Raw genomic sequence first — 12,428 nt, forward strand, 5'->3', positions numbered from 1 at the left:
AGCTCTCGAGATGTGCTATAAGAATATGCAATGAAAAATGGGGTGTTCCATTTAAAAAAATTAATGTGACCTTGACCTGACCTTCGCTACGCAACCCAAGGTCAAACTGATGTGATCAGTAAATACATCTTTTTAAACGCCACAACTTTTGTTTGAAACATTTTTTTGTAAAACTTATATTTTTCCTGATATTCGGGCGTCCCGGTACTTTCCGAACACCCTGTATATATATATATATATATATATATATATATATATATATATATCATATGTGCGTGCACAAACTTGCAAAAGTCCCACGAAATATTGTCTGCGAGAGGAGCGCGCTTGGGTTTTCCGCTAACTGCAAATGAAAGAATTGGGCAGGCTTAAGCGGAACGTAAAAGTGAGAAGTTGTGAAAATTCATCACCGCCGTTACTCGAGGCTCACGCCTGGACAGTGCGGACGGACGTAAAAATGCGGAAAGCTTCATACGCGATAATAACCATTACTCGCCCGACCGGCTGAAAGTCGTGGTGCTCACCGACGCATTTGCGGCCATCCAATCTGAATCCCTTGTAGCAGGAGCAGACGGGACGTCCGTTAATTTCGTTGCAAACATGTTCGCAGGATGCCTCGGCGCACGCCCCGCTCGGGTTTTGCTTGATCTCGCACTTTGGCACCTGTCCGACCCACTGACGACTTCTGCAGACTAATCGGCTCGTAGGGGATACCATATGGAAACCTGGCACACACTCGTAATCGGCTTCCAAATACTCGTTGCCCGGGGTCGAGGACCTTCATGATCGTCGCGCGGAAGAAAAAGTTATTTCTACGATAGAGCCACACACACACACACACACAGTTTCGCAGATCCTTAGCATTAAGCGTTAAATCCAACGCGGACGGGAAAATGTATAAAGAAAAACAAAAGAGGGAGAAACGTATTACGGCCCGGCGGCACGGAGCCGTGAGAGAAAGTATTTTACCGCTATTCTCGGACCTCGCGCGGCGAATCTACATCTTCGATGTCTACAATAGGATTCATAAATACCTTTACGCCTCCGGTATTTAGAGAATTGGCTTTTTTTTCGATCTGGCGCATCGTTTCTCCGTAAACGCGAATCGTGATTGTTAGTTACTGAAAAAATCGACAACTAACAGTCACGATTCACGCTTACTGAGAAACGATGCGCCAGGTCGAAAAAGTTCAATTCTCTAGAAACCGGGAGTGTAAAGGCACTTATGAATCCTGATGTACACGCACCACGAGCGCGCGCAATTTTTCCCTAATTTTTTTCCATTGCAACAAAGACGGCAGTTACGTGTATCAAGGTCCTTGGCCGCGGAACTCTCGACCGCCGGCGTCAAAAACGAGAGGTCGTATGTCCAAAATGCTTGCGGGATACGCTGAAATCTAGATAATTTGAAGATCTCAGAAAATTTTGGAATAGTTCGCCTCTGGGCCGAGGAGGTCGATAATTCGTTACATTTCGCGGCGAACATCCGCGTCGATCGTCTTTCATTATCATCGAAATTCCAATTGATAGGACACGTCCGTTCCGATTCGCCGATGTTCGGAGTTAGAGGGGGAGGATCAATTCGGAATTGTTCGAGCTAACCGATCTCTGATAAAATTAATGTCAGGCGTCACGGGACACCGCGCCTGTACATAGCTCGCGCACCGGCGCGCCGTGAAAATCGCCGTTCCCAGAATTATCCTGAGTATTGAATTATGGATGATGGAGGATAGAAGAGCACTTACTTTACATATTTGATCAGCGCGTGGCGAGACAGAGGCGCCGGCAGGAAAGTCCCGTTTATGCAGGATAAGTCCCCGCCCGTGTTGTCGTCCCGCGTCGCTTTCGTCACGCCCGTGACTTCCGTGGTCGTTCCCTCGAGCTCCTCGTCGCTCTCCTCCGAATTAATTATCGGCTTTCTCGGGGGATGTGAGCCGGCGTTGCGTCCAATCGACGGCTCGTCGTGGCGCGGCAACGACACCAGCTTCAAGCTCGATGTCATGTACGCGTTGTAGTCCTTCAGGGTCCTCGCGAGCACTTCGTTCTCCAGGTCCAAGATCGGCAGGTCCTCCTCGGTCCTCGTGTAGCCCAGCATCTTCTCGGCGTCGTAACGCGAGTTGCCGAAACCGAGCCTGCCGTCCGCGGCCTTGTCGGCCTGACCGGCGGATTTCTTCGGGGAGCGGTCGAAGATGTCGTCCTCCAGGAACGAGGAGTCCTTCAAGGCCGACCTGGAGATCTCCATCTCCAGGTGCCTCGAGAACTCTCGCTCCACCGTGTCGGTGTAAATCCTACGGCGAGGCGTCGTCCTCGCCGGCCTCCTCGCCGCCCCCAGCGTCGGCTGGTGCTGAAGACTCGACGACATCGTCGTGCCGACGCTGGCGGCGCTCGTCGTCGTCGCGAGGCCGTCGTCGACGGTGACCGAGTGCTCGGGCGCGTTGGTCCTGGCAGTCTCGAGCTTCCCGAGCCTGCCAGGGCCGTCGTGCGTCTTCCTCTTGTATTTGGATGCGCGGCGCGCGACGTCCTGCCACTTGTCGTCCTCCTGTCGCGAGCTCTTGCCACTCCTCTTGCGTTCCTTCCTGCCTCGGTCCTTCTTCCTTCGCCTGCGCCGTTCCGCGCGGGACTTCCGCACTTCCCGATTCCTCGGCCTGGACTTCGAGTCGCTCCTCTTCTGCGACGATTGACCCCGCGCACCTCTTATCTCGTTCTCGCGACTATCCACGGCGATCTCCTGTACGTAGCTCTTGAGGCTATCCGGGCTCTTGGCCTCCACGACCCTGCGACGCTTCTTGCGCGTCCTACTTCCGAGGTTGCCCTCTTGCTGCTTGCTCGACGTCTCTGTCGCTGGGAGAAGATAGCGAAGAAGATAGATCTCCGGCGAGTAGATTGTCGTCGGCTGAAACGACGAGCTCGAGTATGTGTGTTTATGTATGCGTGTGTGTGCACGTACGTACGTATGCAAGCAAGTGATTAAAGTAATCAGCAAAATTTCCACCGCAAGAGAAATTAACCTTTAGACTGCCGGGAAAGCCATTTTTATGGCTCTGCACGAATTTCAAAATTCTACGCCATGTGTATGTTACTTATATAGAAACATTTTTTTATTTATATAGAAAAAAAAGAAACCACTTTTTTAATGAAAAATGCCGGCAGCCTAAAGTACGGTAGGCAGCGCCACCGTGTCTATTTAAATAAGGATACACGATCTGTCGAAATAACACACGTCCGGCAAAGTCCACGTGAGAGATTTTCCAGCTAACGTAATTCACTCACAGAGAGAGAGAGAGAGAGGAGGAGGGAGGAGGGGATAGAGTCGGATATGTCGTAAGGTCATTTCAAACAGTGAAGGTATTTTCGTTTCCACCCGCGATTTAACTAGCCCGAGCATGTTTCCTGTATTAGAGAGGTAGTAGAAGCGCGTCTCTCTACTCACTGACATTTACGTTTCGCCGTGGCGGAGCTCCCGCGCCGCTCCCCGGCAAAAAGAGATGTTTGTCCCCGTGTCGTTCGTCGCCGTGGACCTCCTCCGCCTTCGCTTCCGCTTCCGCGCCCTCCGGCTCCTCCTCACTGGCGCCTCGCGACGGGAACGTCCTTCTGTTTTCCTCGAGCATCTCCTTTCCCTCGGAAGATGTGTCCCGGCTGATAGATAACAATAGCTCTAACCATGTTCGTCCTCGCGAAAAACAAGAGTTCAAGCCGAGAGAGGTACCGCTCGTCCCGCTAAATAAATCATCAAAGAGCCGACACACGAGAGCGCACATCGTGAAATTTTAACATTCCAAAAAGCTAACAGACCGTTTCAACATTGTTAAAAATGCATTTGAAGAGTCGGAGAGTACTTTGGAGAAAAAAAATACATATATATATATATATGTGTGTGTGTGTGTGTGTGTGTGTGTGTGTGTGTGTGTGTATACACGGGATGTCTGACAATTCATGACACACCCGTTACGTGCAAGTAGAATTCATCAAAATGAACGCGAAATTCCTCTACCATTTCGCAAACCAAATGAAATTTTGAATTTATGTATAATTTAAGGCGATGCTGGAAACCGTAATTTCGTAGTTTTCTCTTTTCTTCTAATTGGATGCGTCAAATTGGGAGTGCTTTCACGGGGTGAAGGCCACAAAATTTTCTACAAAAAATTTTTTATTTACCGACTGATCATAAAAAATTTTTTTCTTTATTTCGCAACTGTTTAGCATCCGCTATTCATTAACGTTTGTACTTTCAGCCTGCAAAAGCATTTTCCAAATTAGAGGAAAAGAGAAAACTGCATTACGGCGTCGGTATCCGGCATCGCCCTAAAGAAGAATGATGATCACGCGCCATACGGTGGATGAGCTGTTGATGGCCGTCGTGTTGCACCTGTACATTAGGTCAAACTGAAGAGAAAAGTTTGCAAATGCCATTTTGCAAATAATCACGTAAACTTTTAGTTATTAATTAAAAGAGATTGGCGCACGATTATGCGCAGCAAACTTCTTTAATTAGTAGAGGACTTAACTTAGGAGAGAGAGAGAGTTAGAGAGAGAGAGAGAGAGGAAGGGAGGGAGAGGGAGAGAGAGAGAGAGAGAGAGAGAGAGAGAGAGAGGGAGAGAGAGAAGCCTTACTGCATACTCGAAGTTGATTTGTACATATATGAACCGGCCTTTACGCTGCAAAACGACGCTCTGCGACAGCTTGCTCTTGAGGAAAAATGATGAAATATCAGATTTCAAAAACGTCGGGCGCTGCAGTTGGCAATGAAGGACACGGTATTAGCGCGAATACGCTTCGCAAAGTGCACGTATAACATAATCTCATCAACAATGCAGAGGGAGTTTCTTTTTCCGCGAGCGTCGCGTAATTAACGACGAGTCGATGTTATTTTGAAACGCGTTCGCGCGCGCCTTTGACGTTACAATTTGACGTTACCATTAGGAGCCTTTGATACTAAGCTCGTCGCATAATTACAATGTAATTCTGTTAGAGACCGCCGATCCGACCGACGGATTACGATACGACGGCAGGCCATACGTCATCGAATCGAACTGCACAGTCGGGTGTCCGCTCGCGGAAAGAAGCTAGTCGTACGTCATCGTCGTCGACTTCCCATCGCCGTGCGGAACCCATCGCCCCGGGAAGTAAGAGATGTCTGCCGCGCGTGTGAGGTAAAAAGGTACCAATTACCGAACCTAATCCTGAACATTCTTACTGTTTTTGGTCTTTAACTCTAGAACCCTAAACGTGAGTGAAATTCACTTATACCAACCATTTCGAACGTTACCGTTCTTAAAAGTGCAGATATTTTATATTTTAACTAGAAACATTTTCAGCCTTTGAATTATTGAGTCGTGCAGATATTAACGGAATCGTATTTGTATTTTCATAAATTTTTTAAATTCTTTCAGCTTCATTGAATCTCACAGATATTAACGGAATCATATTCCTTGACGATTTCTATTCAGATTAAAAAAGAAGAACCATTAAGTTTCGATAATTATTCTGAGGAAAAGAGGAGAGATGCGCTGAGTGAAATTTACCCCGATCAACTTTTCAAACGTTACCGTCCTTAAAGGCGGACCTTTTGTATTTTTATTATAAACTTGTTCACAGTTATTGAGTCGTGCAAATATCAATAGAATCGTATTCCTGTGGACGATTTCTACTCTAATTAAGAAAGAAAAAACATTAAATTTCGATAAGTATTCTGAGCTAATGAAAATGCGTTGAATTTTTATTCGACAATTTTTCAGTTCGTCAATTTTTTTACCCATTTATGATTGGCGTGACTCTTCGATATTTAGATTTCTAAAACCAAATGAGAACATTCGAAGTAAAATATACAGAGTGTTCCAGTTCTCGTGACTTTAATTTATACTGACAGAACGTCTGAAGCAATTTCGAATTAATTCTTTCCGATCGAAAATATCTGGGCAGGTTATTATTCATGGCAACTTTTCAATTTTCGACGTAACATGTCTTCCTCCGATGCCTGGAATAAAACTCTGTTAAGGCAAAGTCTGCTTGACAAAGAGGAAAACAATTTCGTTGTCCCTTTGGCCGTTCGAAGTTTAGTTTCGCGAAAAGCTCCACTGTTTTGATCGTTTGTATCTCAGAAACTATTGGCGCCTCGGCGTTTTCACGCCGAGGAAAAATTAACTCCGAATTACTCAGAGTCACCTGTCAGTATAAATTAAAGTCGCGCGAGAACTGGGACATCCTATATACAGGGTGTCCCAGAGAGTTTGATCTACACTTCAGGAGCGTATCGTAGGAGAAAACACTACAGAGCAACTTTTTGGCAAGAATCAATGTCCACCGCGATGAAATCACGAAACCACAGAAGGCAATTGCTCGCGAATTATCCAACATTCACTTATTGTTATCGGTTTGCCAGGTCTGAACAACATGATAAGCGCATCTGTTTCTTGTTTGCGAACATAGCTCTTCTCAGTACGCTTCTAAGGTATGAGTCGAGCCTTCTGGGACACCCTGTGTGCACAGTTGTACGTTGAAAGTTTCAGTATTACTTAAAGACCGAAACAATAAAAATGTCGGGGATTAGGAACGTGCCCGGGCATGTCGGTACCTTCACCTTGCCGTCGACAGGATTTCGATGAAACGTCGATACTTTACCCCTGCTGCTCGTGGACTCCCGGTGCATAGGACTCGTCGTCGTCGCCGGCGGGGTCCGGCTTCTCGACCACATCCCGGTCTTCGAGCGCACCTCGCCGCGGCTCGGCATTCTGACAGAGTCCTGCAAACACGAGCGGATTCGATCTTTTAAGCCGATCGAACGGTCGACCGGCGTTCCGAGGATTTGTAAGGCTTGTACGAGCGAAAAGGGAGCGCGCGCAGGGCCCGGCGCGACTGCATCTCCGCGGGCGATGCAGCCAGGCGAAAACGCGGAAGTTCGTCTATTCCGGGAGTTTGCCGGAGTCGCACTCGGACGCCGCGAGTGGGACGAAACTTCGGCGGTGTTACTACAATGAGGAGTCCCGCCGGAACTCCGGAAGTCATCGGTCGATCGGCGTCGCAGCCGTCATCTCGTCCGTCTGTCCGTCGAACGCTCGCCTCACGATATGGAAATTCTTTAATGCGCGCGAATGGCGATAAAATCGTCTGGTCGGTGTGAGGAAATGGAAACGGGGGCGAGAGAAAAGCGCGACGCGGAGAGGCGGAAAGAATTTTTGCAGGGTGAGTGAAGGATACCTTAATCCTTCGGATGCTCCTTTAAGGCGCCTTTAAGACGTCCTTTAAACTTTTATGACGTTTGAGAACGCAACGGGAAGAGAGTACCATTCGCGCGCGAACGGCAGACGGCCCTTCCGCGAACGGCGTTGCGAGTTATGCCGGGAAATAATCTCAATAGCAAATACACCGTGCTCTCCGTTTCAGAATCCATCTTTCCCTCCTTCCTTTCTCCCTCCACCTCGCCCTTCCTCTCGCTCTCCCTTTCCTGACAAACTTGCGATTTTTTCCCGCTCTCGCTCAAACAGTAATATGAATTCGCGCGCTCTAACGAAAGGATGTCTATCTCCTTTCACGGAAAACTTTCACGGCGGATTATACTCGGAAACTTTCGCGGAAACTTCCAGCTCGGAGGAGGAGAGCGAGACTTGCGAGCGTTCTCCTCCGTCCTCCTCGTCGAAGAAAGCCCATCGGGGGAAGCATTTTCGGCTAATCTAGGCGATATCAGTGGCAGTTGGTATAATCCGGCGATAATCGACTCTCGCCCCGTTGTTACCGCTGCATCCGAAACCGTTAACGTACACCAATGTACAGCTAAGTGCTTGTGTAAGAGCTGAAGAGAGACATCTTGAGGAGCAGGAGGGATTACACCGCGGAATCGTATAGTCAGGTTTATGCTCGACATAATAATTTATATTTAAATGAAGAGAGAGAGAGAGAGAGAAATCCCCTCCCACGAAGATCACTGGGCCTTGGGGTCTGACCTCGTTAATTAAATCGATAATTAGTTTAACAGATATAAATGTATCCGCTTCATTAACTGCACCGTCACAGCCTGTCCTGACGTCTATTTAATAACAAGCAATGATGAACGGAGTGAAACCGAGCCATCTCGAGAGAGTTGCAGACTCCCGGAGACTCGTACTTCTCCGAGAGAAGGAGAGGAGAGAGAATCATCTTTTATTAGACGCTCCAAGATAAATCCTCTCAAGTGCGCAAAAACAAAAATTATATAAATTATAATTGCATAAAATATACAGCGAGGGACAATTATATAGAAAGGAATTAATAACGAATAATCAAATTACTGGTACAGAGAATCACTGCTAGTAATTAATTGAGTGTAAATAAAGAAAAAGAGACTGAGAGAGAGAGAAGCGTTTTTTATTAGATGCTGCGGGATAAGTCCTCTCAAGCAAAAATTATAAAAATTATAATTACATAAAATAAAATACAAAGAACTCAATTAGAAACGGATTAACAATGAATACTCAAATTACCGAGATACAGGGAATTACAGTTAATTAAGTGCAAATGAAGAGAAGAAGAAAGAGAAACAGATAGATAGATAGATAGAAAGGGAAGGGGAGATCCGTGCGACACAAATGTATTTTTCTCTCCTCTTCTTTTGTGCACGAGGACGCGCGCATCCTGCGCCGTAATTGCGGCATATTTTAACGCACGGCGAAGTACATTCGTTTGTTTCGTGTCGACATTACTTTCAAGAAAATACCATTCATATAAATCGGTTGTTCCTCCCGTGCTCCAGTTTAGCGGAAGCACACAAAGAAACGGAAGCGGAGACGGGCGGCTCGGGAGAAAAGAAGACTGTTGCCGGCGCGCGGAAGCAATTAAAGCGGACGACTAAGCCCCCGCCGTAGGCGATAGCGAGCAATTCGTTCGTACTCCCTCCCCCTCCTGTATTGCGCTATACAGCGGTTGAACGGGGAACGGGGGAAGAGAGAGTGGTGATTTCGACGGGCGAAAGTTTAATTAAATGCTACCGCACGCCGCGCTAAACGGCGTGTAATATTCCACTCGCGACCGTCAAGGTTGAGCCAAGCCTTTTTGATTCACGGCGATATCTCTCGCCGCCCTCCACCCTCCGCCCTATCGTCTCTCCTCCCCTCCTGCCCCCGCCTCTGATTAATGCGAATGCGTGGAGAATGCGCCGGGTTAATCCGCGTGTACGCCGTCAAATTTACGCGCATCTACATATTCATGCTGTTGACAGAGCGAAGTAGTCCCCCGGCGTGTCGCCGTCTCTCTAAAAGCGGCCGTCGTTCAAATCGGCGATCAGGAGGCTTCAATATTTCACGCTTATTTCCGCGTCGCCTCGATGAAAAAAAGTAGCGCGATGCGTGACACATTATATCGGCGCCGCGTGAATAAATGGGTGAATTTAGGCAGGTGGAGGAAAACGCCGTAGGCACGCCGCGTACGTGTACACGTATGTGTGCGTAAGTGTGTGTACGTGTGTATGTACGCGTGCTCGGGCTGTGGTAATTTTTCATTCGGCATATAGCGGATGTGTTCCCGGCGCGATGCGACGCGTCTGCAATATTTACGGGTCATCACCTTTAAATTTGCATTCGAATTTTCGCCGAAGCGTCAACGTCCAGGCGAGCCCGACGCGCGGCTACATCAACAACGTAGGCTGCGACAACCGGGACCACGTAGAAAACGCGGCCAAAGAGAACAGCCGAGCCCCCATAAAGCCCTACACCCATACATAGGGTGTATCGGCGGTCCACGCACGATTTTTTAGACACTTGCGACGGATTAAGCGGGGTCTACAGTGAGAATTTAAAACTTAAGCTTTAACCCCTTGTTCACAACCTTGTTTGGCCGTGAGAAATTGACAAACCACAGTTGATTATTTTTAAAATAATCGACTGTGGTTGGTCAATTTATTACGGCTTAAAAATTAAAGCAAGGTTGTGGACAAGGGGTAAGCCTGAAGCCGTAAGAAATTGACCAATCACCATGAAATATAAGGAAAATTCTCGACTGTGATTGGTCGATTTCTTACGGTTTCAGGCTTAAAGCTTAAGTTCTCATTGTAAACCCCGCTTTAAGGAAAAGGTTGCAAGATAAATTTTCAACTGCAGGCTACAACTCGCAAAAACAAGAGGTAAAAAAATTTTTTTCATTAAAAATCAAGGTTATCTTGAATTTTTAAATGATATAAACTTTTTTAAATAATATTGTAGAGAATTCATATTTTAAGATGAATTCAACTCCCAAACAACATAATGTCTAAAATCGGGACATAAGACGTCTTAAATATCATACTTAAGATGTCTTTCAGACGATTTACGTATAAATGTCTTTAAGGCGTCTTATGTCCCGATTTTAGACATTATGTTGTCTGGGTTGTCACAATGCGTATCCTTTTGGGCCATTTCCTCCCGAATGGTGAGGCGCGCATCGTCCTGATACTTACGTATCGTTAATCCACTCACGAATAGCTAAAATTTTGCGTAAAAATAATGTAAAAATAATGTAAAAAGCGACGGAAAATGTATGCGCGGCTGAACTTGGCCGCTCTTTCGGATGCATGAGCGAGCACGGCCGAATGGCGAATTGTCAATTATAATTCATTTGCAAATACGGGAAAAACGCAATTTCGAAACGAACAGCTCTCTCTCCCGAGTCCGATCGAGAGCGGCGGGAGCGCATTGAATAATTCGGATCGAGTGTGCGTACGTGTGCGAGTGTGACGGGCACTTTAGGAGCGCTGTTAGGAATTTCCCGCGACACCTGGCGAGCCTCTTATCCTTCAGCTGCGAGTGGGATAAGCCCGACAACACGGGGGAATTTCTCCATCAACTTGTGTCGCGCTGATGTGCGCGCGCGCGCGCGCGCGCGTGCACCACGAAGCCTCTCGCTGATCCCTTGTCAATTTTCGCCGCGACACGCGACGCTGGGGAGGCAAGATTACCTCCGGTAATGTTGCATCGCCGATCGCACGAGATGAATTTCCGGCAACGGCGAGATGGAGGTCGACCTCCGAAAGGACCTGCCCCGTGGCAACAAGCGAGGAAGCCGAATAAAACGTCCCTCCCCGAATGATATCCGCGAAATGCCGCGCGATCAATGGGAAAACGCGACGCGCGGCATTCCCCGTGATCATTTGCCACCACCTGCGCGAACCTTGCTCTGGGCGATAATTTATCGAAAGCTTGTTGGTCGCGATCGCGAGTCGATTTCTCGCGGATCTTCACTAACGAACGGCTCGATGAATTATGCTCGTTTCTACCAATTTTGGCTAACTTAACCGGCTGGTTAAGTCCAACGAAATTGACCAATCGCATCTGTCCATTCTGACTAACGAGAAATGCGAGTGGTCAATTTTGTTGGAACAATCAGCCAGTTAAATTAAGCAATGTTGGCAGAAACGGACATTAGTCGCAAGACGATTGTCGCGAATTGCACCCCTCACGATTTTGTGCGCGACGCGCTCTGCAAGCGCCTTCCCACTAATCCGACTGCGAATTGAACGGTCGATTATAAATTAAATCCTTTTATGTGCGAATAACAATACAATATGTGCCGCGGTGTCGTATAAACTGTCGCTCGTAGGTTTAATTAGGTAGTTAATTCCAATTAGGTTTAACTGGAATTAACTGCCCGGTGAAAATTCGTGTTATCGGCGATCACGACCGCTCGGACGACGCTCAGGCCCCCTCAAGCTGGAGCTTGCGAGAGCTCGCTTGCCGGAAGTGCCGCGACGTCGCCTCACGTTCAAATCGCGCCGACGGGGCGCGTTGAACGACGCGAAAGATGCGTCAGAGAGGCAGGAGGATACGTACTTCGCGTCCCGCGAATCCGCCGACATTTTATTAATCCTGTTCCGCGGCTGGGAATATGCGCAACGGCGTAATTACGCGCGAATGCGCCAGCGGAGCGCGCGAACAACCGCATAAATCGCGAACGAGTTAAGTGGCGAAGTTAGATTGCCTGGCGGCGCGCTCATTGTTTTTTCGCTGTTAAGCGTGCACTCGCGTCCGGCGTGTCCCGCTTAATGTTAATTCGTGAATCTGCTAATACGACCGCGTGACAAAAGTAATTACATCTGCTGTGGAAAGACGTCTAGGCGGACGAGAGTGAGGAGCAGAAAGAGAGAGAGGAAGGGAGAAAAGGAGGAAGGGAGAGAGAGGGGAAGGAAGAAGGAAGAGAGAGGAAGAGAGGGTGAGCTTGCCGTTATTTCATTGTGATTGCACGGTCCACAATACGCCGTGAAAATTAACAGACCGCGTTTCAAGTCGCTCGCGGGGCACGAAGCGGGGAAGCTGCGGTCGGAATGCAGTTTCGCGTCGCGTTCACAGCGCGACGAGAGAGAATTTCTCTCCTCCCTCACCCTTCTTTTCCGCGTCTGCCCGTCTCGAAGATGTAATGGACGCTATTTTTTACCTTTTACGCAGTATGAGCCATCGAGCGGAGAAAAAGAGAGAGAGAGAGAGAGAGAGAG

At 47.8% G+C, this 12,428-nt stretch overlaps 1 protein-coding gene across 5 annotated transcripts in view; it reads right to left on the reverse strand.

Annotated features, from left to right (window-relative positions):
- LOC116854027 overlaps nt 1–12,428 on the reverse strand; it is a 50,922-nt gene that overhangs the window by 36,132 nt on the left and 2,362 nt on the right. For all 5 annotated transcript variants that reach the window (XR_004380067.1, XR_004380066.1, XM_032835489.1 and 2 more), the window contains exons 2-5: nt 6,620–6,740; nt 3,431–3,636; nt 1,746–2,841; nt 525–778 (exon numbers count right to left, since the gene is read on the reverse strand). Coding sequence is in view for 3 of the 5 variants with exons in the window: in XM_032835489.1 (XP_032691380.1) it covers nt 525–778; nt 1,746–2,841; nt 3,431–3,636; nt 6,620–6,740 (1,677 nt within the window). In the remaining 2 variants the exon portion in view is untranslated. The remainder of the gene's footprint in view (nt 1–524; nt 779–1,745; nt 2,842–3,430; nt 3,637–6,619; nt 6,741–12,428) is intronic.

This window comes from Odontomachus brunneus, unplaced genomic scaffold, assembly GCF_010583005.1.
Source record: "Odontomachus brunneus isolate Ranch 3 - 2012 unplaced genomic scaffold, Obru_v1 Obru_scaffold_007, whole genome shotgun sequence".
In the NCBI taxonomy this organism is placed as follows: Eukaryota; Metazoa; Arthropoda; class Insecta; order Hymenoptera; family Formicidae; genus Odontomachus; species Odontomachus brunneus.